The 27,970-nt window shown below is 33.7% G+C and overlaps 2 protein-coding genes across 6 annotated transcripts; one reads left to right on the forward strand and one right to left on the reverse strand.

Annotated features, from left to right (window-relative positions):
• Window position 1: 1 nt before the first annotated feature.
• LOC125648952 (AP-5 complex subunit mu-1-like) lies at window positions 2-25,999 on the reverse strand. Of its 3 annotated transcripts, none has more exons than XM_048876016.2 (15): window positions 25,960-25,999; window positions 13,766-13,854; window positions 7,757-7,880; window positions 6,341-6,442; window positions 5,939-6,009; window positions 5,401-5,473; window positions 4,734-4,868; window positions 4,427-4,507; window positions 3,981-4,170; window positions 3,659-3,780; window positions 2,300-2,400; window positions 2,088-2,173; window positions 1,509-1,627; window positions 1,117-1,213; window positions 2-315 (listed from the first exon to the last, which is right to left on the reverse strand). In XM_048876016.2, the coding sequence occupies exons 1-15, from the start codon at window positions 25,975-25,977 to the stop codon at window positions 212-214; spliced, it is 1,512 nt and encodes a 503-aa protein (XP_048731973.1). In that variant the 5' UTR covers window positions 25,978-25,999; the 3' UTR covers window positions 2-211. The 3 variants fall into 3 exon arrangements, with proteins under 3 accessions (XP_048731973.1, XP_048731974.1, XP_048731972.1); XM_048876017.2 differs by lacking the exon at window positions 25,960-25,999 and adding an exon at window positions 25,754-25,889; XM_048876015.2 differs by lacking the exons at window positions 13,766-13,854; window positions 25,960-25,999 and adding an exon at window positions 9,326-9,510.
• On the forward strand, window positions 9,750-18,045 carry LOC125648950 (selenoprotein N-like). 3 transcript variants are annotated; one of them, XM_048876010.2, is made up of 9 exons: window positions 9,750-10,283; window positions 10,775-10,891; window positions 11,264-11,631; window positions 11,808-11,959; window positions 12,168-12,409; window positions 13,068-13,277; window positions 13,928-14,130; window positions 16,296-16,421; window positions 16,903-18,045. In XM_048876010.2, the coding sequence occupies exons 1-9, from the start codon at window positions 9,756-9,758 to the stop codon at window positions 17,000-17,002; spliced, it is 2,046 nt and encodes a 681-aa protein (XP_048731967.2). In that variant the 5' UTR covers window positions 9,750-9,755; the 3' UTR covers window positions 17,003-18,045. The 3 variants fall into 3 exon arrangements, with proteins under 3 accessions (XP_048731967.2, XP_048731969.2, XP_048731970.2); XM_048876012.2 differs by lacking the exon at window positions 16,296-16,421; XM_048876013.2 differs by lacking the exon at window positions 16,296-16,421 and having other exon boundaries at window positions 17,041-18,045.
• Window positions 26,000-27,970: the final 1,971 nt, after the last annotated feature.

The raw sequence follows: 27,970 nt of genomic DNA on the forward strand, positions 1-27,970 counted from the left end.
ATTCATATATACATAAATTTAATAAAATGCCAAAACAATCATGTAAAATGATAATTTTTCAAATTACATTTAAATAAACTATAAAATTACATGTATTTAATATAAAAGAATTATTGCACAAATGTCTGCAGTGGATAAAATATTGTCTGTGAATTGGTCCCGCTTATAAAATTCAACCAATACACCACCATTGGATTAGACTTGTGTATTATTATAAGTCTGCTGGCTGCTCGAGGAGGGTCGTGGGAACACTACTGCTTAAAACATCACCATTTCCATTCCATACCTTGTACTCCCCTGACATATATTCATGAACTGAAATAGGTATTTTTGAATTATTAATTTCATAGTGATTACAATATAAATATTAATTACCGAATGTTGATAACTTTGGGGTTTTTTTTCATGAAAATTGAACTCTTATGAAAAGCCTACACTTTAAATTTCAGAAATGATTACCGTATATACTCGCCTATAAGTCGGTTTTTGGGAGTTAAAAATTGGTCCAAAACTCTATATCCGACTTATTGGCGAGTCCTAAGAAGATTAGCATTTTTCTGGACAGCGTAATGTAGAGTATTTTTTAAACAACTTCGTACTCTGACGATTATCATGATTAACGTTGACTGAACATAATATATTATTCATGCATTCTAAGAATATATGCATAAAGTACAAGAATTTACATATTTTAATGATTTTATTCATCGCAAGTGTATAATATTGAAATTGATTTGTTGAGAAAATGATTAAATATTAGCGCATTTCACATTATTATTTGAAACGGGTGAAACAGAGGTGAAAATGTTACAAATTGTCAAGCGATTCTTGAAAAAAGTTATACTGACTGATAAGTGGGTCAATGGCAAATTAATTATCCCTCCAAAATAGCCTACAAAATATACAACCGACTTATAGGTGAACCGACCTATAGGCGAGTATATACGGTAGCTGCAGAACTGGCTTTTTGGATAATAATTGGTATATCACCATTTGTCTCAATCAGCCACAGTTCTATACAATTAAGAAATAATGAACTTTTTTAAAATAAATGACCATTTCATAATGTCAAGACACCAAATTTTAAAAAATGCTTGATAAAATTTATATACTTACCTGTGTTAAGTTTAAACTTGGTACTAGGAGAGACTTGTATTGACTTCGAGTCTATGCAACATCCCGAGTGAGTAAAGTCAGGGATCTTGAAGAACAGCTGTTAATAACCAGGCATATATGAGAAGGTTAGAAGTAGCACAAATTTTCTTTTTACCAGAGACAATACAATTCACATATATTTGTTCAAGCAACTCTATATCTCCCAGTGAAAGCATTTCATTATTATTTTCCCATCCTTTTGAAGTAATATTAATACAGCTGAGCTTCAGCTTGTCATAAGTACTAACACTATTACTACTACTGGTAAATAAAAAGTCCAAAGTGACTGAAAAATTATCTAATGTTTTCGTCAAAGCAATGCACATTTAGATGTAAATTATTAAGCAGCATACCTTTGCATATGCATTTTGATCTTTACAGAATGGATCATCTAATGTACCAGATGACCTGGTATCTGTGAACACAACTGTGGCTTCCAAAGCTGCAGTCAGGGATTTTGAAAACTTTTGACCTATAAAAGTATTATTATCATTTTAACATGAAGATTATAAAGATCTAAATATTGCAGGAAATGGCATCAAATTGCAACCAAACCTTCAATGAAAAGGTCAAATGTGTGCGCAAAAAAATAATTGTATATCACATCAGGGGCACTCAATGTTTTAAATATCTATAATAAAAAAATTGTCTTCCTATGTGAATATTTTGTTTATAGGAAGACAATTTTTTTTTATCATAGATATTTGAAATGTTGAGTGCCTCTGTATCACATGTAATATATTCATGGGATGAAAATCCTTACATGCCTTGTTGACTGTGAGCTTTAAATAGACATCAACTAAGCTAAACCCACTACACATTCATAAATTACAATATACTTACATCCACTAAGCACTATTATTTATGTTTGCATACTAATTTTAATGTCATTCATTCAGCATTCCTTTAATAAAGAAAAAGAAAAAACTTACCTATATTCCACACCAGTATTTTTTTATCTGGAGAGACTATGGTGCTTCCCTGACTAACAGAGGAATCCTGACTAGCAATCACACCCCTGTAATATAAACAAATGTACATGTGATACATGCATGGCTTTATATTTAGTGTCAATTGTAAGTAAATTTAAGTACAAATTGTGAAATTGTAAAGATGCATACAAACATATTGCTGCTTTATATACCTATTATGAAATGGTATCTGCATCTCACAGTACTCAAAAGCATTCTTTACTCTGTCACTCAGTGTTAGGTGAATAGTCAGGGAGACTTTATTGTCCGTCATCTACAACATTATTCAAAAAAGATACAAAGGGAGATAAACTTGGACACTTCACTGATGAGCTTTCTATATAGAACAAAATATGACATTTGATACAACTGGAAAAATGTCAGAAACAGAATTTTAAAAAATATGCCAGTAAAGTTGCTGCTTCACTGTTGTCTTGAAAATTTTAAGATGAATCTTGATAAATATGTAAATCTAAAACTACAGGGAAAAAAAATGTACTGCAAATAATGTTGCATATTTCTGGATGGTGTGTATCTTATTTTAACAAACATGATTATGTTCTTCATATGCAACTTTTTACTCTGCATCAATTCCATTGCTTTGCAGTTGATACTGATGTCAATTTCATATATTTACATTCACTGAATCTTTTCTCTTATATTTCCTTTGAAATTGACATTGCTTTCATCTGCAACAATGAACACATTTGTTGCAAACAAGTCTGATCCGGTTTTTTTAGTACCACCTGTCTGCGTAATCATTACTATTTACTAAATATGGAGCGTCATCAAAGGGTGCTTTAGCTGCTTTGTTCAATGACGAATGGGTCAACCATATGATATTTTAGTGTTTAAATTTAGTTTAAATATAGAAAATGCATAAAAATATAAACAATAAAATGCTTTCTTTGTTGTTTCATTGGGTAATGAAGGTAGCAATCATTGCAGAAAAAAGTTACATAACCAGCATTAACGGGTTGTGATTTTTTTCTGCAAAGCTATATAAGTGTAAGAAAGTAATAATTATGCACGTGCCACTCAAAGTAACTTTGATAATGAATTTTCTATAAAATTGGCATATTAAATGTTTGAAAATTTGACACTTGCTCAGTGCCTCCCTTCCGCATTTTTACAAACTGGTGACCTCTGAGGTCAATGTACATCATAGATTAGGAACAGGGAATGCTTTCAGGAAGACAATAATTCATAAATTGACATTTTCTGCTGATTTCATGGGTTCATTGCTGCAAATCCACTCTGATCCATACACAAATTGTTCATATGTAATATGTTTACAAAAAAATGTCACTAATTAATTTAGTTCAAGTTTGCATAGGTTTATCAGATTGGGATGGCAATCAAAAATCCATTTTTCCAAAATGGATGAAAGAGATCAACTTCATTAATTTTTAACTTTATGTATACATTGAAAAGAACCAGCTTATCTTCTGGTTTTCAATTTATGCAAAGTAAAATAAACTGTTTACATGTATACTGGTCTTTAAAGAAAAACTACTGTAAGAGTTTCATACCTTCATGTCATACACAGCTTTGATTGGCAGTTCCTTGATGTCTGCTGCAGTGTAGTGACACAGGGTGAACATTTCAGTGGGAGGGGTAAATCTAATCCTTCGTGGTGCTGCTTTGGTTTCCCCTACAAAATACAACAGAGGACATTATCACAGCTACATATTTCATTACTTTGTCCGTTTGTTCAAAGATACTTTGCAGATTACTTATACAATTTATTCTACTTTAATTCATCGGTTTAATAACACCTTTTACCCTAACCCTGATTGTTTTCATACTTTAATTCTCTAACTTAAGAGTAAACTTTTGGTGAACTGATTATACCTTTCTGCAACATGGAGCAGTCAGCACTCTGAACACAGGGGTGGATCAAAAGATTGTCCAAGGGTGTAGCTGATTCCTGTGAGGTGTAGGCCAAATTAATGGTGATGTCGGACAGTGCCACCTCCAGGTCTGATTTACAGGATACAGTTCCATATAAGTCAAAAGTATCCGGGACATTCTCTTTGTTAAACTATAAGAATAAAACATGTTTAGATACAATCAATCCACAACTGTAAACACCTGTACTGCACATTTAGTGTGATAGACCTATCTATTTTGAGGATTCTTTAGTTGTGTATTCAGTTACACATATATCTTAATATGCAATTAGACACCACTACTGGTAAATTCTAGCATAAAACAGTAAAACAGCATTCTGATTTTGCAAATAAAAGATTTACGTCTATAAATATGTTACCAGTTGATTGGTTTCTATTTATACCCACCTGGACGGCCCTGATGTGTTCAGTGAGGGCCAGATACAGAGTATTCTTCCCTTTGTGGAGGACAGGCTTCCAAGAAGGTTGCTGAAACAACCAAAAATACTAATTACCAATGACAGCAGCAATTATGCAAAGTCATTCATAGTCTGGAAGTATGCATAATACCTCTTAACTAGGACAGGGCACATAATTTCTTGATTTGCAATATTCTATGTTCCAGTATCACACACAAATACAAGTACTTACAAATATCCACTGCAGCTGATTCTGAGAAATGCTACATAGCATGTATACACTGTGAAAGTCTTACTTTTCGTGACTTGGGGAGGTAGCTTGGTCTGTTGTACATCTTGGCCATCACAGTATCACAATTGACATCAGAAATCCTTCCAAAGGGAACTGATGTGTTCAGGTAAAGATGCAAGTCTCCACTTTTTTGGGAAACCTACACAAAAATTTGCAGTAATGAATCAACTCGGTTGTTCCAAGGAGCTCAAGTGTTGAACCATGGTATATAACAAATAACCCCAAACAAGGTATACACATACTAGATATCGAAATCTTATCTCTTATGTTTACAAAAAGTTCCAAGGTGTGACAGATGAATGAAGAGAAAGAAGACAAAAAAAGTATTTTATAAAACTATTTCTGTATTTTAGAAAACTGGTCTATAGATCTAAGTTAATTGATTTCTGTTTTGAACATATTTTATTGATAACATCAAAAGGATTGAGAACAAGTTCTAACAACTTACTAGTCCCTCTCCTAAAATTTTACAATATGTCATGCAAAATAATTTTAAAATGAATCTACAAGTTTCATTTATAAACTTGTATAAAAAATATTAGTACTAGTCTGTAGAGACAAATCAACATCACCGCACAATAATGGATTTGTATCAATATTGACCAGGTCAAGCATAAAAATTAATTTCTATAGAAATGGATAAAAAGATTTATTTGTATTTCTAACATTACCTCTGTAGGAGGACATTGTCTGAGGAAGTCAGCCAATCCACACAGCAAGGAAAATCCTATAGATACTCCAGGTCTGCAATGATTTACACATCAACTACATTGCAGTTCATACAGAGCACTCTAGATTTCTTATCATACAAGAGCAATCAATTAATATTTGTGTTGGTTCATAAAGCCTCTCTTATGATATTACATTCTCACCTTTATTTCTATATATTTATCGCTAATTTATGTGAATTTCCCCAGAGTGCTAGCACTTGTGATTTTCTGTTCTTGAGAACTGACGCTGAATGGGGATTTCACCAAACCAAGCAGTAAGTGTAATACAAGGAACCTACCACAGCTAATCACAAAATACAGTAGAAAATGCACTTACATCTGTATGAGATCTGGTCTAGTGGAGGAGTTTTACAGTAGAAAATGCACTTACATCTGTATGAGATCTGGTCTAGTGGAGGAGTTTTACAGTAGAAAATGCACTTACATCTGTATGAGATCTGGTCTAGTGGAGGAGTTTTACAGTAGAAAATGCACTTACATCTGTATGAGATCTGGTCTAGTGGAGGAGTTTTCGGGAACCAAAGGCAAACAGCAAAGAAGCAAACCTCTCTAACAGATAATGACAAAAGATTATCATCATATTAAAACAAGATGCATTAAATTTTGTATTATTTATACACAACAGTTCATGTAAATTTCCTGCTTTGGTTGACCCTTATATACTCTGTGTGAAGGAATTAAGGCCAACGGAGCGGCGGGGGGGGGGGGGGGGGGGGGGGGATGGAGAATGCATGTGGTTCAGTAAACAAATTATGTGCTTTTTTTTGTCTAGTCAATGTATTTACAGCAAAATTTCTTGCACAAGGTTTAGAAAACCAAAGAGTATGCTTCTAGTGACAGTTATACAACAGAAAATATGACAATAAAATTGCATTGATACCTGTTCCACTACTACTACTGGCCAAATTGTTCCTAGTGATGTGGCCACCTCTAACACAGGCTTCCTGTCCACTCTCTGGCATGTGTCCCTTTTCTGTATGAACTGAAATGGAATATTTGATCTAAAATCTATTTCATGATCTGTCCACTGTAAAAACAAAGTTTGTTATGAAATAGTTACAGTAAGACTCAATACAATACAGCTACAGATTATTCAAAGGGAAATAACTCTTAGAAAGACAAAAATGTGTTAATTTCTGAAAAGTTTAAACCTATGAAATTTTCAAACAATTCTAAATGAATGATTTCAACTTTTCTGCATGCTAGAAGTATATCCATTGATTGAAGTTCTATCATATAATCTTAACAGAAGTTTTATGACAACACAAAATACATCATGATTATATGTCAAATTTATTATGTATACCAAGGGAGCTAAAACTGAGAATTATAAACGTTCATAGTTACTCATTTGCATTGCTTTGGAATAAACCATCACAAAATGCCCGAAACTCTGGTTTGGCTGGCATTGGTAAAGCAGTGTATTGAATGGAATATTTTAATAGAAGTACGTAACACTAAAACATTGTGTTTTTGTCTTTTTACTTTGAGTCATTGATAGTGTATGTGCCAAATTTTTTAATGTAGTTGTGATGTGACACTGTGTATATATACATGTCTTATGCTTTGGTTTTTTTTTTCTCTTTTATATCAAGTATTCATATTTTTAAAATCCTATTTCAGATTTGTCTTATGCTGGTTTTTTTCTTTTCTATCATGTATTCATATTTAGATACTAATTCTGAATAACTAGCTGTATGCCAATTTGTGTCATCCTGGATAAATAAAGGCTAACTATTATTATTATTATCTATTATCATCATTATATATAGCCATTTTGTCTATTTCAAAATAGCCAAAACTATAAGATAAGGTTTTCAAGATTTTTTTATAAGGCACAACATAAATCTAATTTCTATGTAAATTTATAATGACAGAACCATTATCAATATCTAATACACATCATATATTCTTTGAATTGAGGCCTGCAGTGTGCACGTTCATGCATATTCAAAATACTTTGCATTAATATTATGTCCAACTCAAAATACATTTTCCAAGAATTTCTAAATAGTTATCAACAGTATGAAACCTACAACCTCATACTTTTTATTCCTATCAAGTTTATTCTTTTGTTTATCATTAAATATACATGATACAAAGGTTATATCTGCCCATTACAAAGGAAGTGAAACTCAGAAATTTCAATTTAATCAAAGTTTGGAAAGAAGTTGTTTGATAATGTAATCAAAACAGTTTACCATATCTATGGAGAGAAATATTATATATTGTGCTGGTTTCATAATAAAAATATTGTTTAAATCAAAACAAAAGTTTAACTTATAAATAAAGAAACCTTTTCCTCATCTCTGTATCCTAATTCAAATAAAAGAGCATTTGAAAATTCAGTTGGATTTGGCAACGAAATGTAATCTTCTCCATTTGAAGATCTGGCTTTCTTCTCAACTAGAGGAAATTGCCTACAATGAGATAGGAAATAGATGAGTATATGTAATTATAGTTATTGACTAAATACCAGGAAACATCCCCACCTGAAGTCAAGTTTGTGAGGTCCACTTCTGCACAGTCACCAAGGGCAGGCATACTAGATATTTCCCAGTATTCAGTCATATTTTTAAAATTCTGAAAATGCACTTCTAATATGCAAGTTTCAAGATACGACCAAGTTATTTCCCTTTAGAGAATTCTCGAAGACACTAAGGTGCAAAACAATTTGTTAACATGTGAGAGTGGGATCACTGCATATTTTCGATAGCATATGAATAAAATCTTTACTACCAGTATCATTTGTAATCTGATATATTTCATTAAAATCCTCAAATTGTGTAAACAGATGTACGTTGTCACCAGCCATTTGTAGTGCAGGCTTTAATTAATGTCAAGGTATCCTTGATAGAATTTATAATAAATAGGAAAAAAAAAATTCAAAATATGCATGTAATTATAATCAATGTAACATGTACACAATGATATATGATTCCCTGTGTCCAGATTTACTTGTTGCTGAAGATCTATAAATTCATTTAATAATTGGCACTTAAGTTGTTATAAGTCATGCAATAAAAAAATACATATATGCTGTGTTACATGGTATTTATTTATTCTCTTTCGAGAAGTCGAGGCATAGTCGATGAAGGCTATGCCTCTTGACTTCTCTTATAAAGAGAATAATTATAGGTAATATATATTATAATTGAAGCAATCTTTTATTTCTAAAAAATATAAAAAGTCGAGACTTTTATACTATTATAAGTAAAATAAATTTCTTTTATAGACACAAGATTGAGAAGATTCAGTAACCAATTAAAATACAGGATTATCATGACATTTTTGAATACCTTTTTCTCTTATAAAGAATCTACATATATGTTTGTACAAAGGACAATCAAGTTAAAAAAAAAATTCATTTTCCAACACAAATCTTACAATGGTTGCAAATCCGTTTTCTCTAGGAACAACAGGATTACATACATTATATCTATACCTGTATCTATATGTAATTGATGTGCACTTATTCTTAAGTTTTTTAAGATTAAATAGCGCAGGTTCTTGTGAATTAGAAAACACAAATATGGGTGAATTTCTAGTTTTTTGTCGTCATAGTTGAACAAGGTACTGTAAAATGAAAGTTTTAATGACCTCATTTAGTATTATTAATATTTTCTAATTCTATATACCCTTGCTTATTATTTGGGCACGTGATACATCAGAAGCAATATCATTATCATTAACCGTTTGATTATTGGTCGACAACAGGTTCAGTTGCCTTGTACTACAGACTCAGTTGTCTATCAAGGTACATTGTATACATATATGTACAATTTTCATTGGGTAACGTTCACGCCCACTTAAACATTTTCTAGACAACAAAAGAGGATGGTCGCATTCAGTTTTTACGCAATACCTTGTAAATATTATGCTGTTTTGCAATAAATTAGCGTTGCTTTGGTGTATTATTGGAACAATCCATAATGCTCGAATGCTCATGTCAACTTTCAAAGTATGGATAACGAAAGTAGCATATCCGGCAGAGGAATTACGAAAGGAGGATAATCGATGTACTTTCATTTTCGCATAACGCAAAAACATTAATTATACATTTTCAAGCTTTTTTGTTTTATTACAAAATAAAATACTTTAGGATTTTTTTTTGAGACCATGGCGTAACTTTTACTATATACCTATCACTATTTGAAATGCAAATTTTATGCTCGAGGAGTTCCGAGTCAACTTGTTTGGGCAAGCAACGAATTTTGCAGTCCCAGGAAGTATAGTGCAGTTATCAGTGCTTACGTGACAACAGCCACGAATGGATCGCCGTTCTAGGTGAGGAAATGCCGAAGAAAGAGGACTTGGCGCAGCCCTCCGGACCTGATCCAGGGGGTGATGGGGAAACTGAACTAAGAAATCGAAAGCAAGGTCGACAAAAATCGAAGAGTAAAACTGAGAAAACAGCCAAGAAAGAGGAAAATGAACAAGCGGCGCCGGGTACACAAGAGTCCCAACCAGAGCCTCCGCCACCACAACAGCAGCAACCTGCACCGCAACACGTGCCATATCAGCAACCTGATGTTTTGTACATTCCAGCCAACAGGGTAATATTTGCCATCCCCAAGTGGATATGCTATCCAGTCTTGGTGATTTTAGCCATTGGCTTCATTGCCTTGGGTGGCTACATTGGAGACAGGGTATGGAAGCATTATTATGGTATCATCCCATGGGATCCAGAATCAGGACTGAAAAACGTCATTGGTGATGCAGGAGTGGAATTTTTCCGCCAGTATGACCGGGATATGGATGGGAAGTTGTCCTTGGAGGAGTATGAGGCTATGTACTACAAACTGATAGGAGATGGTGTAAATGTAAGGAAAGCTGCTTACTTGGTATAAAGGGAATACTTAAAATTGCTTTGAACATGCAATACATATTAAACATTTTTTTAAAATGAAATTTACTTAAAATCGCCTATATTTCGCAATGACTTACAGGGTATTTCACAATGCCTCAGGTTATCATTGGAAAACTTAATTTTTATAAATGTTCAATTTGCAACACTACGTTTAAATCTTAATATTTCATGAGAACCTTCTTTTTGCATCAAAGTAACCTGACAAATTTACATGAAATTAAAGTGACCCTTGCTATGAAATATTAAAAGGGACTTGTAGCATTTTATAATTATAGAACTTAGAACGTCTTTATTTAGCTAATAAGATTAGGATGATTAATCTTTGAATGACATCCACCCTTTAATTATTTGTTACAGTTTTTCAGAAGTGTTAAATTTTATGACATCCCTAAATCTTAGATTTGTTTCATATGCTAATACCTTGTTCTACATGTTCTGTGTTAGATAACAGCACCAGAAGAATACATGCTGTTACTTGGTGATGATGATGAGGTTTTAACTGCCAGAGCTAGCTTTAAACCTCTTGTTTTGGAAACCATGACAAAGGACACCAATGAGTCGGTAAGTAATAAAAATGTGTTGGTTTAGGTTTAATTACTGATATAAAAATTGTAAATCTTTGTTGAAGTTTTGGTTTAGTCAATCTGTTGCCACAGCTGTTACATATCTGAATTGCTGTCAAAACGAGATTTTGATCATACAGAATGCTGCTAATTTTATAATGTGTGATATCCTGGAAATGTAACATCTTGCTAGCCTATACATGATATTGATTTTGTAAAAGTGATACGTACATGTTATCTTCAATTAAGAGAAAATAATGGTTTTAAATCCTGATCTCAAATCTTTAAAAGCATCATTTATTCAATTCATTTTAATGAAAGCAAAAAGATACACTAGATGCAGAAATAAAGCCTGGTATTTGTATTTTAGTTCCTCTCTGATAATATGGATTCCCTTATTGGACTAAAGAAATGGACAGCTCTTTCTCAAGAATGGAATAACTATGGAGTCCAACATTTCAAGGAATCCTTTTTCCCACAAGATGCACAATTGCTTGAGAAAGCAGGGGATGTTTTTGACATCTATACAATGGATGAAGGGATTTTTGCCAAATTTGACATACAGATGAAATCCAGCAATCGCTACAACCCACCAAAGGTGGAGAAGAGACTGGTTCTCATTCACCGTCTGTTGACCATGTTCCATCCTCGTCCATTCCTGAGGACAAGATTTGCTCCACAGGGTGCCAAAGCCACTGTGAGGGCATACAATGACAAATACGTGGACATAGTATTTAGGTAAATGTCATTCAACCTTTCCCAGAAAATGTTGAATTATGAATCTCTGTGAATATGTATTATTAAAAACCCAGATATGTACCTCTATAATTCAAGGTTTTTCTTAAATGTCATTTCAAAACAATAGAAAATGTCTCTTTGGTTAAGTTAGTAATGCAAATGTCTGTGTGTTGTAGGATCCATGCAGAATTTCAGCTCAATGAACCACCATATTACCCATTTTGGTTCACACCAGCTCAATTCAAGGGTAATCTAATCATATCGAAAGATGGCTCACACATCCAGTATTTCCACATGTATGTTCCTACAGACAAACGGCTCAATATCGGTAAGCTATTTTTAAAATGTTTCTCATCATAACAGGCATAAAGAATTTCTTTCTCAACAAATGATTGCAGTTACAATAGATTGTAGAAAATATTTTGCAATGATAACACTGGAAATGAAGTAGATACAAGACAAATTATCAAGCAAGCGAAAATTATGTACCATACATTTTTTCTTAAATTTTTAGTCAACATGATTATGTTTTTCAGACATGGAGTGGTTGAATGGACCAGAAACTGGTGAAAACATGGAGGTGGACATCGGCTTCATTCCTCAGATGGATATAACAATCACAAGTCCATCCAAAAAGGTTTCTAAAGAGGACCAACAGAAAGAACTACCAGAGGACAAGAACATGGCTAAGACTATCCAGAACATGAAATGGACAAAGGAAATATCCATGTATGATGCAGAGAGAAATCTAGAAATAGGTTTTTATCCATTTAAAAAGGTATATCTTAGTTATTTTCAAACTCTTGTTATAGTGAAAACCAACTGTTTTTATTTGTATACATCCTTTGCAATAGAGTGACTAATTGTTGCTTTATCACTTCGTGTTGAACACATGACTTTTGATATTTTGCTGGGAATAAAATTGGCCCTGTTCTTACTGGATGAGATCAGATACTATACATGAGCTTGTTCTTCTTATGGTCAATTTTTAAATCAAAGCAGTCTACTGACAAACAAGTTCATGGTGCAGGGGTTCCAACAGCCTCATTTAAAGTCAGCATTTTGCAACTTCTATGGTCATTAAAACGATCTAGTTTGCCAATATAACCTATCATTGGATCAAATGCTGTATGACTTGTTTCATACTGATTGTTAGGACGTTCTTGGCACACTGATTTTGACTACGGATAACTCCATTTACTTGATCAAGATATAGGGCTCACTGCGGGTGTGACCGGTCGACGAGATGCTTACTTTTCCTAGGCACCTGATCCCACCACTGGTATATCCACAGATCCGTGTTTGTCCAACTCTTTATTTTATATTGCTTATAGGAGTTATGAGATTGATCACTGTTCTTTATTTTCACCTTTTATGTACTAAAATAGAAATACAGATTTTGAATTTAAAGCAATAATTATATATTTACAATGCAGATAGTGTACCACAACTTCACAGATGCATTTGAAGTAGCAAAGAAGGAAAGGCGTCTGGTGCACCACATCTTACTTTGGGGTGCATTGGATGATCAGAGTTGCTGAGGTTCTGGGCGTACCTTGAGGGAAACAGCCCTCGAGAGTACGCCCATCCTGGCTCTCCTCAACGAGAGCTTCGTGAGCAGCTGGTCACTTGTGGCTGATTTGAAGGTAAGGCATTTACTAAACTTAAATTTGAGATGGCAGATTAATTTTGCTGATTGAGAATTATAGGTTCCACAACACTTGTGAGTTAGTTCCTGGATTTTCTTTAAACTTTTATGAACTTTTTAAAAAAAAAAATTCACAAAAGACTTCCTGAGGTTTGCCTTGTGTCTTTTGCAAATTTGAGGAAATGATGAAGGACAATTGTGGAAACGGTTAACCAGTAAGTGAGTGTTTTGGAACCTGTTTCTCCAATTAGTGTTGGGTAGAAGGTCAGAGTTAAGAATACATGTACGAGTGAGATAATCGGGAAAAAGATGCACTATCTGGAAGTCATGTAGACTATAGCAGTAATGGGAGAAATGGTACTCTGAGTTGAAGTTACTCTATCACCATGTAGATTGTTAAGACGACATGTTCATGCATTTAACAAGGCCATTCCTAATTTTATTACAGTCATTTATAAATGTGAAATGCGTGAAAGTAAAAATTACCTTGTTTTCATGTAGATGTAGGCACTGCACCTATTTCCAGATGGAGTTAGAAACTGATTGATGACAGATGAATTATCAGTGTTCACATGCTGTTAAGAGATAACACATAACAATTTAAATGTGGAATTTTTCATTTACTTTTCAATTTGTCATAATTTTCAGGAACTTGAAAAAGATCCTCATCAGCCTGAGTACAGCAAGGTAGCCAACCATTTCCTGGAGAACTACAAGTTCCCTGTGATGATGATGGTGGCCCTGCCTAATGGCACAATCCTTCACAAGGTCAATGCCAATGAATTCATGGATGAGGGGGCAGATGGGGACACCGAGCCCTCTCTATTCAGCACTCTGGCTGGGACTTTTGGGTATGTGAACAAGGATACTAAGGTTTTGGACAAATTTGAAAAAAAAATCATCTGATTATGGGTGTAAATTTAGCATATGAAAACAAATGCATCATGGTTAGTTAAAATGAATTTTGATATGCTGATTGCTTTTGTGTTAAGAGTTAGTTGGGATATAATAATCTGACTGTGACTGTGTACCAGTGACTCATTTTGGTGTGCCTCCTGCATGAATAACGCATTGCTAGTATTTTCAATTTTTGCCTGGTAATTAAAACAAAATCTGAGCTCCAGAAAGCACTAGATGCTTGAGATATTCTGAATGACAAGAATTATAATAAGTTGTAGTCTTATTGGTCAATGGTTACTGCATTAACCAATGAAACGCAATGATATATGACAGTATGGTGGGTCGACATAACTTACGCTCAAAAAAAAAAGTTTTACCTATTCGGGGAAACTCACCTACATGTTTACAAAGTGATACAAATATTAACATTGACAGTATGGTTACTAACCACGGGAAAGAAACGAACGTCGAGATCAATCAATGGGTCGAGAAAATTCAAAAGTTTAGAGATTTCAACAGAAATGGCTAACAATTTATTCCTGTCTGCGATTTGAGAAGAGCAGCAAAAATGAACTGCAGAATCAAATATAAACCAAGCTAAGGAACAAGCTTATTGTTGACACTCGAGGGATCTCGATGAGTGTCGAGATGTGCACTCTTGACAAAAGGACTTGAGTATTAGGGGTATGGATGTCCGAGAAAAAGTGAAATATTTATTCTCTAAAGAGGGATGACAAAAGTAAGCTTTGTTCCTTATCATGTTTCATGACTTTCAGATTGTTAGTTTGAAAGACTGAAATTTGGACTCTTTGACTTTAGCTTTGGACTCATGATTGTAATCAAAGGGGGTCCACTGGACCCATGATAACCATTTTGAAAATGAATCACTGGTGTACAAGTACACAGTATGTTATGTTACTAAATGTACCTGTATCAAGCATTACTAAATGTGTCATACTTAATTTAAAAACAGCAGAATAGGGTGGGGATTCCCAAATGTCCTCTTTGGTAGGGGATACCCAACTCTGCAGAACCCTTGATTTTAATTTTAGACTGTATTCTCTTTAAAATAATAACATTTGTAGCAGGACAAACAATTTTCTTCAATGATTTGTTAAAATTGCATATCGTTTGTTATAACAGACTTAATTGGTAATTGTACTTTTCATAAGATAACATGTACTAAAATGATTATAATTTTTTTTATAGCAGAGATCAGTAAGATGGATTTATGGATGATAAAAGATATTATTTACAACCAATCTTATTTTTATGTATTTGAAAGGAGCTGAAGTCGTGTGGCCATTTAGATATGAAACTTGAATTGTATTTCTAAATTTTCAGAAATATTCTTGGAAATATCACTTGGATTTGTTCACTACTGTTTGGATGTAAAATATTGTCCCTGCATATTACCAGATTTCCACATCACACTTAGCCTGGTACATGCTAAATATAAAACAATAAACACCATGAAACTGTTTTGCAATTCAGACCACTTTCATTTTATTTTGGAAAGAAAAAATGAGAGCCCTGGTATAAACTACATACAATATATATTTTCTGTATTCTTTGCATTATGCCAAGAGGCAGAGTCAGTGCATGTGGTACTTGAATTCTGAGTAGAGGGAGTTTGTCATTTTCTGTGATAAGTTACTTATGTGTATGCTTAGAGTTTGAGAATAAGAATTTCCCTGCATGGGTTAATGATGCCTTTGTCACAACCCCTCTGTTTTAAATGCTGTATTTTGTTGCATGTGGTATTGGTTCGCTAATGGGGATTTTGTGTAACAGACCTTGTCAAACATCCACGTTTTGCATACTGTCAGTTCATTCCAACATAATGAATTAGAAGCAAACCAGTGGAGGAACATTTTAAAGTTTATGTGCATTTTGCAAGACAATGAACTCCCACGTCCAAGTATATAAAGAGTATTATAAAAAGCATCTGTTAAAGAAAACATTCTTTACCACTATAAAGGAACAGGTTGATGAGATATATAAAAATCAAAATGGTAGTTTATTTGACAATATTAAATGTGATAAGAAGAATAGTGTACCAATCTCATTCATCTGGGAAGTATATATATACTATCATAAAGTAAACCTTTTACAGGGAATTCCTCGATAAAGTCAGTCCTAAACCCAAGAGAATTACAGCCTCAAGTAGGTTAGGAGGCCCGCAAGGGGACACGATGTGCCCCAGGTTAGAACAAGATATGGAGAAATTTAAAGCAGATGGGTATGTATGATGCAAGTAGTGATTTAACCCTTCAGTGTGTATGCAATGCTCACAGTTCTTGTCCTATTTACAGTATTGCCTTTTCCTTGTGAAGTTATCTAAAGCTGCATCGAGATTTTTTTAACATTTCACTTTGCTCATGTGAAATCTCTTAATCTAAAAATTATCTTGCTAAAGTTTAGTCTGGAGTTACACAATGTTGGTATTTCCCACTAATCAGTTTGTGTGTGTGTGTGTAGTGGCATTTGTGGCTTTGGGTAACTGATTTAAATAATCCTTTTGCATTGCACATTTATATTTAATTAGCATAATTGAACAAATATAAACACAAGTCAGGAAAGAATGTTGTTATCTAATTTTAAATGTACAAAGAATTCTAGCATGATAAAATTAGTTTTGAGTAATATTTAGTTGTTTCTCTTTCACTGTATTGTCCTTGCTTGTTAGACCATGAATTCTGAATCTTGATTTTTTTTCTTAGATTTGATGGTCCACAGCAATACCACTACATGAAATTCCTACAGCATGCCATACAGAAATCAGCTCCTTTCATGCCTGATGCATATTTTAAAGACGTGTAAAAATTGAAAGTTATCTACCCTGTCCATTTTTGTTACAGATTCGAAGATCCTCATACCTATCATTACCATGTTTTTCTGAAGGAAGGAATTAAAAGGGCAAAAGAATACCAGCCATTCACTGATTAAACAGGCGTTCAGCTTTAATCTGTTTTCCACTCATGGGATGAACATGTAATACACATATTAGTTTCTTGCAGTTCATTGTCCATTTATCCCGTAGGGTGGGAATCTTTATTCATTTTCATAATGTAATCACATAAGTGTATAATCATAATTTTTAGGGGATAAGGTTTTTCTTATTTCTATTCAAATCTGTTATGAAATCCATTTATCTACAATAGCTATATCAATTTATCATAGGAAGTATTTTCTGAAAATTTAAGTTCTGATATTCTGATTGCCCCCCAAAAAAAATCATTACAAGAAAGGTATTGAACATAAAAGGATTGGTTAGATTATAGTTATATATATTGAAACTGAAAGTTGGTTTTTTGTTACTTTGAATTAAAGGTTGGTATGTGTATATGTCTATGGTAAATGTGAATGAAGTCAAGACTTTTTTGTAATTATTTAATGGTTTCTCATTTATGTTTATCTTGTGATTTATTCACATTTCTCTGTGAGAGTAATGATTTTTCTATTGATTTTTGATTAGATGAATTGAATTGGCAGTAAAACTTGTATGCTTGATTTCCCTGTAAAATTTGAAAACTTAAAAAAAAAAAACACCTCCTGATGGTAATATCAGTAATTTATCCATAGTCACAAACCAAAAAGTAAATTACCATGGTTACAGATACCAGTAATATAAAGAGGGGAAACTGTAGCACACAGGTTTTACTGCTGTCATCACATTATGATGTTTCTTGTGGAATACCACATTGAGAGTAACTTTTTTGCTCATTGATGGCTTGGCTGCCATTATTTGTAATGAAGGCTTTGTCCAAAAAGTACCCAGTACTTGGCATGGCTGGAGGAATTATAATGGGCAGACAACTCATCTTTGAACTTAAAAGCAACTATCAATGTTGTTTTTTTAACTTCAAGAAAACTCACCATATTTTCTGAATTACATTGAGGTATATGATTTGAATTATTGCATTGGCAAATTGAATTTGCTCTGAATTGAATATGCATTTTATATTTTATTGCTTTATTTCTTGTAATAAAATTTGAGAAAAAAAACACCTCAGTTTTCTCTCCACTGTACCATCTCTTCAATCAGCATATCTATTTATTTTGAAAGAAAATGTCCATGAACATATTGAAAGCGCTGATCTCAAATTAAAGTAAATCTAATCTCGTGTGACTTTTCAAAGTTCGAAAATTTGTATCAATTTCCACTTATATTGTTTAATTTAATCAATAACCAAAGGAAATGTATATGTTGCCACCTTTTTAAAAAGATATTGGGCATGCAAACTAGTAAACAGAAGTCTCGATCAATATTGCACATTTTCATTAAGGTAGTACTCTACATCGTCATAATGGCTGACTTCCTGTAAAAACATGGATGAAAAAATCGATATCGGCAATATTTGACTTCAATTTCAATACCTAGCAGAGTAGCTCAGTAGGTCGCAGGTTCGAGTCCAGCAGGGGTTTTTTAATTTTTTTCCAGATTACTTTCTACTAAATCTATTTTTTGACAAAATTAAGTAAATTTGAAAATTTTCAACTTTAAAATATTGTTGTACATATCCTCCACTTTTCATCCACATCAAATTTCTCTGGTGTAGCATACATCCTTAAACAGCATAATAAAAGTACTTTTTAAACAAGAGGCCCATGGACCCCATTGCTCACTGAGTTACATATGTACCTTGGCCCATATCTGAAGACTTTCCATATAGGCCTATATATATATATATAGCACTAAAATGACCAACGACACAAACAACCAGATTGTCAAATTTTCGGGACGACCTGTCCCTTCTTCAGGACAAACCAAAAGAATTATATAATGTGACCAATATTAACAGTAAATAATAACAAAAACTACATATAAATACATCTAGTACTACAACTACACTAATCTACAAACGTATTTACAACGCAGACTACATGTGTTTTGTTTTTAGGCTTGCCAATCAATGTTAAAAGCTGGGCGAATTAGGACGTGCCCTATTCGTCCAAAGAGCTGACCTTTGATTTGACCAATCTTGAATCTGCAGAATGTCAGGATGCTTTCGTGTAAATTTCTACTTTCCTGGCCCAGTGGTTCTTGAGAAGACGATTTTAAAGGATTTTCCCTATATATTTGTATGTAAAACTTTGATCCCCTATTGTGGCCCCCCCGGCATGATTTGAACAAACTTGAATCTGCACTATGTCAGGAAGCTTTCATGTAAATCTCAGCTCTTCTGGTCCATTGGTTCTTGAGAAGATTCAAAGATTTTCTCTATTTATTCCCATGTAAAAACTTTGATCCCCTATTGTGGCCCCAACCTACCCCCGGGGGCAAATGTTTGTATAAGAATTCATAAAGCGTTTTACAAGAATTTTGAAATTTCCGCATTGACAGGGGTGTTGGCGAGCAGTGACACCTATGGATGGAGAATGAAAAGAACACACATGGTTTATATATATGCCCCCTCCCCCGTGGCAAAACGTCATTAACGCACATGTACATGTATTTACGCATAATACCATGTATGTGTCTGTACAGGGAGTGTGATATGTATAAAACAACGATGATTCATGAGATCGGTAAAGTTGGCTACTAGTAACCAGCTACTAGTAACTGGCTACTTAAAAAGAGAAAAGTTGGCTACTAGTAGCCAGCTACTTGAACCAGGAAAAGTTAGCTACTAGTAGCCAGCTACTAAAAGTAAGAAAAGTTAGCTACTCGTAGCCAGTTACTACAAAATATAAAAGTTATAATTACTGATAGCTCGCTACCAGATAAAGGTTAATGAGTTTGAAAATTATTATCTATCAGATTTATTTCTAAAGAGGGCGAGGAGTCGTATGAAATTCCATGCTCAATTATCCCCAATTACATCACGTTGCAATGCAAAATACGAATAAACTTTTTCAACTGAGTGTTTACTTTAAAAGTGATACGGATTGAATTTAGACCTTCAATCATTTGATTTACCATCCATTTTGAGATGTCTGCTACTTTTACAATTTGATTCGAGTTACCCTGAAATTTCAACATAAGTGTGAATACCGTAAGAAACTTTATGTTTGTATTAGATATCTGACGAATTTACGACTATACATATGGCAAGAAGTGATAGATGGTGTTTTGGTACGCCACGAATATTCAGATATCGCTCTTTAGGAAATCAGTTACTTATACATTTTGATTATCAGTACAATGAAATTTGAAGATCCGTGTGAATACCAGAAGGAACTCCGTGTTTATATCATATATTTAACTAACTTACAACGATACGTATGGCGAGTAGTGATATTGGGTATCGTGATATGTCATCAATTTTCAGATATCACGCTTAAGGAAGTCAGTTACATATACCTTTAGATGGCAGGTAAACTCAAATTTCAAGTTTGTTGCAAATATCTTAAGGACCTCTGAGTTTGTATTGGATATCTGACTAAATTACAATTATCAAAGTGAAGAAGAGTGATATTAGGTATCTTGACATGCCATAATTTTCCAGATATCACGCTTAAGGAAGTCAGCTACTTATACCTTTTGATTCCAGGTAACCTGAAATTTCAAGTTGTCTACCAATATTTTAAGGAACTCCTTGTTTGTATTAGATATCTGACTAATTTACAACTATCAAAGTGAAGAAGAGTGATATTAGGTATCTTGACATGCCATAACTTTCCAGATATCACCCTTAAGGAAGTCAGCTACTTATACCTTTTGATTCCTGATAACCTGAAATTTCAAGTTTTTCATAAATATGTTAAAAAACTCTGTGTTTGTATTAGATATCTAACTAGTTAACAACTATCCATGTGAAGTGGAGTGGTACTAGATATCTTGATATGCCATCAATGTTTAGATATCATGCTTAAGGAAGTCAGCTACTTATACCTTTTGATTGCTGGTAACCTGAAATTTCAAGTTTTTCATAAATATCTTTAATAAACTCTGTATTTGTATTAGATATCTGACTAATATACAATTATCAAAGTGAAAAGTATGATATTAGGTATCTTGATATGCCAACAATTTTCGGATATCATACTTAACGAAGTCAGCTACTTATACCTTTTGATTCCTGGTAACCTGAAATTTCAAGTTTTTCATAAATATCTTAAAGAACTCCGTGTTTGTATTAGATATCTGACTAGTTTACAACTATCCATGTGAAGTGGAGTGGTACTAGGTATCTTGATATGCCATCAATTTTTAGATATCACGCTTAAGGAAGTCAGCTACTTATACCTTTTGATTCCTGGTAAACTGAAATTTCAAGTTTTTCTTAAATATCTGAAAGAACTCCTTGTTTGTATTCGATATCTGACTAATTTACAACTACCCACGTGAAGCGGTGTGATATTAGGTATCTTGATATGACAACAATTTTCGGATATCATACTTAACAAAGTCAGCTACTTATAACTTTTGATTGCAGGTAACCTGAAATTTCAAGTTTTTCATAAATATCTTAAAGAACTCCTTGTTTGTATTAGATATCTGACTAATTTACAACTATCCATGTAAAGTGGAATGGTATTAGGTATCTTGATATGCCATCAATTTTCAGATATCACCTTTAAGGAAGTCAGCTACTTATACCTTTTGATTGCAAGTAACCTGAAATTTCAAGTTTTCGACCAATATTTTAAGGAACTCTGAGTTTGTATTAGATATCTGACTAATTTACAATTATCAAAGTGAAGAAGAGTGATATTAGGTATCTTGCCATGACATAAATTTCCAGATATCACGCTTAAGGAAGTCAGCTACTTATACATTTTGATTCCTGGTATCCTGAAATTTCAAGTTTTTCATAAATATCTTAAAGAACTCTGTGTTTATATTAGATATCTGACTAGTTTACAACTATCCATGTGAAGTGGAGTGTTACTAGGTATCTTGATATGCCATTAATTTTGAGATATCACGTTTAAGGAAGTCAGCTACTTATACCTTTTGATTGCAGGTAACCTGAAAATTAAAGTTTTTAGAAAATATTTTAAGGATCTCCGTGTTTGTTTTAGAAATCTGATTAATTTACCAATTCACACATGACAGGATGTGATATTAAGTATTTTGATTTGACATCAATTTTCAGATATCACGTTTAAGGAAGTCAGCTACTTATACCATTTGATTCCAGACATCCTGAAATTTAGTGTTTTGCATATAGCTTAAGGAACTCTGTGTTTCTGTTAGATATCTGACTAGTAAACTACTATCCACGTGAAGAGGTATGATAATAGGTATCAAGATACATAATATCACTCTTCTTCACGTGGAGGGTTGTAAGTTAGTCAGATATCTAATACAAACGCAGAGTTCCTCAAGATATTTACGGAAAACTTCAAATTTCAGGTTAATTAGAATCAAAAAGTATAAGTAGCTGACTTCCTTAAGGGTGATATCTGAAAATTAATTGTATATCAAGATACCTAATATCACTCCTCTTCATGTGGATAGTTGTAAGTTAGTCAGATATCTAATACAAAGGCAGAGTTACTTTTAAAGATATTTATGAAAACTTGAAATTTCAGGTGTCGAGGAATCAAAAGGTATACCGGGTAAGTAGCTGACTTCCTAAAGGGTGATATCTGAAAATTGATGGCATATCAAGATCCCGAATATCACTCCTCTTCATGTGGATAGTTGGAACTTAGTCAGATATCGAATACAAACGCAGAGTACCTTAAGATATTTACGTAAAACTTGAAATTTTAGGTTAACTGCAATCAAAAGGTATAAGTAGCCGACTTCCTTAAGCGTGATATTTCAAAATTGATGGCATATCAAGATACTTAATATAACTCCTTGTCATATGTGCACTAGTAAATTAATACGATATCTAATACAAACACATAGGTCCTTAGAATATTTGCTAAAAGCTTTGAATTTTAAGCTTCTTGGAATCAAAAGGTATAAGTAGCTGACTTCCTTAAGCGTGATATCTGAAAATTGGTGGCATATTAAGATATTTAATATAACTCTTTGTGGTATGTAAGATGGTAGATTAATGAGATTTATAATACAAAGACAGAGTTCCTTAAGATATTTGCGAAAAGCCTGAAATTTTAGGCTGCATGGAATCAAAAGGTATAAGTAGCTTACATCCTTATGGTTGATATCTGAAAATTGATGGCATACAAATATACCTAATATTCCTCTTCACGTAGATATTTGTAAATTAGTCAGATATCTAATACAAACACAGAGTTCCTTAAGATATTTATGAAAAACGTGAAATTTCAGATTACTTGAAATCAAAAGGTATAAGTAGCTGATTTCCTTAAACGTGATATCTGAAAATTGATGGCATATCAAGATACCTAATAACACATCTTGTCATGTGTGCATTGGTAAATTAATCAGATATCTAAAACAAACACGGAGCTCCTTAAAATATTTTCTAAAAACTTTAATTTTAAGGTTACTTGCAATCAAAAGGTATAAGTAGCTGACTTTCTTAAGCGTGATATCTAAAATTTGATGGCATATCAAGATACCTAATATCACTCCACTTCAGATGGATAGTTGTAAATTAGTCAGATATATAATACAAACAAGGAGATCCTTAAGATATTTATGCAAAACTTGAAATTTCAGGTTGTCAGGAATCAAATGCTTTCAGTAGCTGACTTCCTTACTAGTGATATCTGAAAATTGATGGCATATTAAGATACTTAATATCACTCCTTATCATATGTGAGATTGTAAATGAATGAAATATTTAGTACAAACGCAGAGTTCCTTAAGATATGTACGGAAAACGTGAAATTTTAGATTACTAGGAATGAAAAGGTATAAGTAGCTGACTTTATTAAGGGCGATATCTGAAAATTGATGGCATATCAAGATGCCTAATAGCACATCTTGTAATATGTGGATTAAGAAATTCATCAGATATCTAAAACAAACGCGGAATTCCTTAAAATATGATATCTGAAAATTGATGGCATATCAAGATACCTAATACCATTCCACTTCACATGGATAGATGTAAATTAATCACATGTCTAATACAAACAAGGAGTTCTTTAAGATATTTATGAAAAACTTGAAATTTCAGGTTACCTGCAATCAAAAGGTATAAGTATCTGACTTCCTTAAGGTTGATATCGGAAAGTTGAAGGCATATCAAGATACCTAATACTATTCCACTTCACATGGATAGTTGTAAATTAATTAGATATCTAATACAAACAAGGAGTTCTTTAAGATATTTATGAAAAACTTGAAATTTCAGGTCACCTGGAATCAAAAGGTATAAGTAGCTGACTTCCTTTTAAAGCGTGATATCTAAAAATTGATGGGATATCAAGATACCTAATATCAGATTTTGTCATATATGCATTGGTAAATTAACCAGATATTTAAAACAAAGACGAAGTTCCTTAAAATATTTTCTAAAAACTTGAAATTTCAGGTTACCTGCAATCAAAAGGTATAAGTAGCTGACTTCCTTAAGCGTAAGATCTGGTAATTTTCAAACTCATTAACCTTTATCTGGTAGTGGGCTATCAGTAATTATAACTTTTATATTTTGTAGTAGCTGGCTACGAGTAGCTAACTTTTCTTACTTTTAGTAGCTGGCTACTAGTAACTGGCTACTAGTAGCTAACTTTCCCTGGTTCAAGTAGCTGGCTACTAGTAGCCAACTTAATTTTCTCTTTTTAAGTAGCCAGTTACTAGTAGCTGGTTACTAGTAGCCAACTTTACCGATCTGTATTCTTATGTGTTTTTATCAGAAGGAATTGAACGACATCCAGTTTCTTTGGAATTTGCATCCGATTCGAAGGTCAAGAAACGAGCACGTACTCCATGGACGTCCAGTTATAAAGTACACGACACCAGAAGATTACGGCACCAGGGATTATTTGTGGCTGTCTAATGATCGGTTTTTAAATGCATGCAAAAATGAGTGTACTTTTAACCACCCTAATTTAAATACAAATGATCCGGATTTTGATAGTATTTGTCGCATTCTGATGGAAGAAAATGGCTGGCAAATGCCAGACTGTGCTTCATCTGGCCGGGAACTGTATGGAAAACTAAAAGAAAAACTGTGGAGGTTGTTGTACTGATATAGAATTAAATCAGCCAATGTATCAATAAAATTGTTTAAGTGATTGATAGATAGTGCGTTATGGATAATTGCAGACTGATACCATACATGTTTATGAGATTTTTATCGATATTAAGAGATACTAGTATAAAAAAAAGAAATATGAAAGGAAGTGAAATTAATAAGTTGTCATAGGGCTTCAAATTGAAGAAAAGATAAAAGGCGATGCAAGGTTTCATCTTGCCGCTATCCTTAGGGCAGTCTCGCACATGCTTACTGACCGTGGGCCAACTCAGTAAATTTTTCTTGTTCTTGTGATTAATTTATGCCCTAATCCGATTAGCTTCTTCACACTTTTGTGAAGGAAATTTCTCCAATCGTATTAATTCTTACGGATTTATCAACTGCTTTTTTCATAACATGATCTTCGTTTTCATACCGAGTTTCACTTTCTCATTGGTGGATAATTCATTAAAATGAGAAAAGTTCAATGTGTGGGCTCACGTGTGCGAGACTGCCCGTGGGTTTCCAACGAAGGTTTTTATAGGTTATATACAATGCTTACCCAATTCAAACGATTTCAATAAATACCAATAGCTTGTAATCAATTTTTATAAGCCATTATTGGCCAATCCTGCTCCTGGGTCACTGGTCATTTCTTACTGTTTCTACTTAAATTGTATGTGGCTGTAAAGTTTCCACATAACGATGATGTAATTTCCTCTTGTGACCGTATTATAAATTGAAAGCATACAACACAGGGATAATTACCTTGTTCATATACACCATATTCAGCGCAGTTTTTAACACACACACACACACACACCCTCACACACACACACACACACACACACACACACACACACACACACACACTCTCTCACAATGAATGGGGAAAACCTGTATGTAAACATGCAAATGCATAAGAGCACTAGCATACTGTTATAAAGAAAGTATTAATGTTTAGTTACTGAGGACAAATTGCATGTACCAAATTAGATCGAAACTGACTGGTCTAACGGTTATGTAGGTGAAATCGAAAATATGAAATGGACAATCACAGAGGGAAAGGTACTAGCAATTAGATTGGAATAGCTCCCCTCAGTCGGACGACTTCCAGATATGCAATGATCATTGTTGGATCCAGAAGGTGGAGGTCTCTTGGGATAGGCCCCCTTTCTTGAATAAAAAAAAAATGCCACATGTTAAAAAAGATCAACGGGTTATTAATCCAACTGTGAAAGAAGTCCTCGCGAAAAATACGAAATTCATTGATGAAAATCAGCAAAGTGTGTGTGTAGTTAAAAAAAATAAATCAGGAGTCATTTTCGCTTTTTCGAAAGAGATGCTACAAAGTCTACATATATAAACTAAAAAATACATTGTAAACTACATATATGCAAAACGTGAAAACTGAAGCTATTTTCACATTTTACAAATGTATTATAATATTCCATTATTACATGTACGCCATTCAATCATATTAAGACTTCACTATGTAAACATCGCTCCCAATTGTCATCATCTTTCGAAACCGTTTTTTTTAAAAAACTTCTTGGTACATCCTATCGTCATTGCTTCTACAGAACACTCATAAGATTAGCATTATTTGCATAATTTTCTTGGTATTTTCCATAAATTTACGAAGAGGGGGATTATCTTAGTTGTTATCTTACAAAGAAAAAAGCGATTAATTAAGAAATTATTGTCCAAAACGCCAGAAATTATGAATGAAAAATATTTATTTTTCTTTGTATTAGAAGGGGAACACCCGTCCATTGGTGTTCGTTGTCCTAACATCCGTGTCGATGTACCTACCATTAATACCTTAGCATTCACAAACATCCAATTTGTATTCTAATAAAATTTGAACTTCGACATATCTATTGTGTCCGTGTACAAAGCATGCCCTATTCAGTAATTCCTGAATCCGCCTATAAATGGTGTATTAGACAAGCCCTACACTGTATGCATAAAAAAAACCTCCCCAATAAAAAAAGAAAAAAACCTATTTGAATTATTCCGGCCATGTGCGGATCTAGAGGGGGGGGGGGGGGGGTCGGGGGTCCGGACCCCCCCCCCCCCTCCCCCTCCCCTGGAATTTGCGAAGTTATCAAATGTACATAGTAAAGTAACTGAAAAATGACCTTGGATCCCCCTGGAAAACATGAACCCCTGTAAAGTTATTATAATTAGGAAACGCCATACATATGATGCTGAAGAAGTAGTAAAGTGGCCCTCCTCCCGATTTTTGCATGAATCAACAGTTAATAAGTCATGCGCACGAGATAATAAGTCGTGCGCACGAGATAATAAGTCGTGTACACGAGATAGGTGGCAGGGGACAGTTTCTTTGGTTTTGAAACATGTGGATAGGGGGTATACACCAAAGTCAGATTATGACAGACTAATGAAAAATCATATTTCCCTTTTATGTCAATACCTGTATTTCATATTAGTGTAGTTAATAAATTATGACCCTAAATTACATGTAATCTATAAATACTGGTGCTGGTGCACAAAACATGCTCTGAGCAAGTTCCCCTTTTTTGCTTTGATTTTCCCTCATTTGGGCTAATCCGAACCACCCCCACACCATCACAGTACCAAACATGGGGATTTAGACACTGTGCACAATCAAGAACCCTATCTGCCCTTCTCAAAAATCTACCTCTCATATGGGGCCATCCACCTTCCCTCACAGCTACAGACCTTTTGCTAGACCCTGCATGTTTTCACCGGAATTTCTTCAGCAACTGACCACGTGTCTTAGTTTCATATT

This window comes from Ostrea edulis, chromosome 5 (assembly GCF_947568905.1).
Source record: "Ostrea edulis chromosome 5, xbOstEdul1.1, whole genome shotgun sequence".
NCBI classification, from domain to species: Eukaryota; Metazoa; Mollusca; class Bivalvia; order Ostreida; family Ostreidae; genus Ostrea; species Ostrea edulis.

Excerpts from the sequence above, each read along its gene's own strand:
- LOC125648952 (XM_048876015.2), bottom strand. The coding sequence starts at position 9,510 with ATGTTTTTGCGTTATGCGAAAATGAAAGTACATCGATTATCCTCCTTT. Across the intron at positions 6,010-6,340 it reads CAGTAGTAGTAGTGGAACAG|AGAGGTTTGCTTCTTTGCTG; the intron begins GTATCAATGCAA and ends ATTATCTGTTAG. Across the intron at positions 4,869-5,400 it reads GACAATGTCCTCCTACAGAG|GTTTCCCAAAAAAGTGGAGA; the intron begins GTAATGTTAGAA and ends ATTTTTGTGTAG.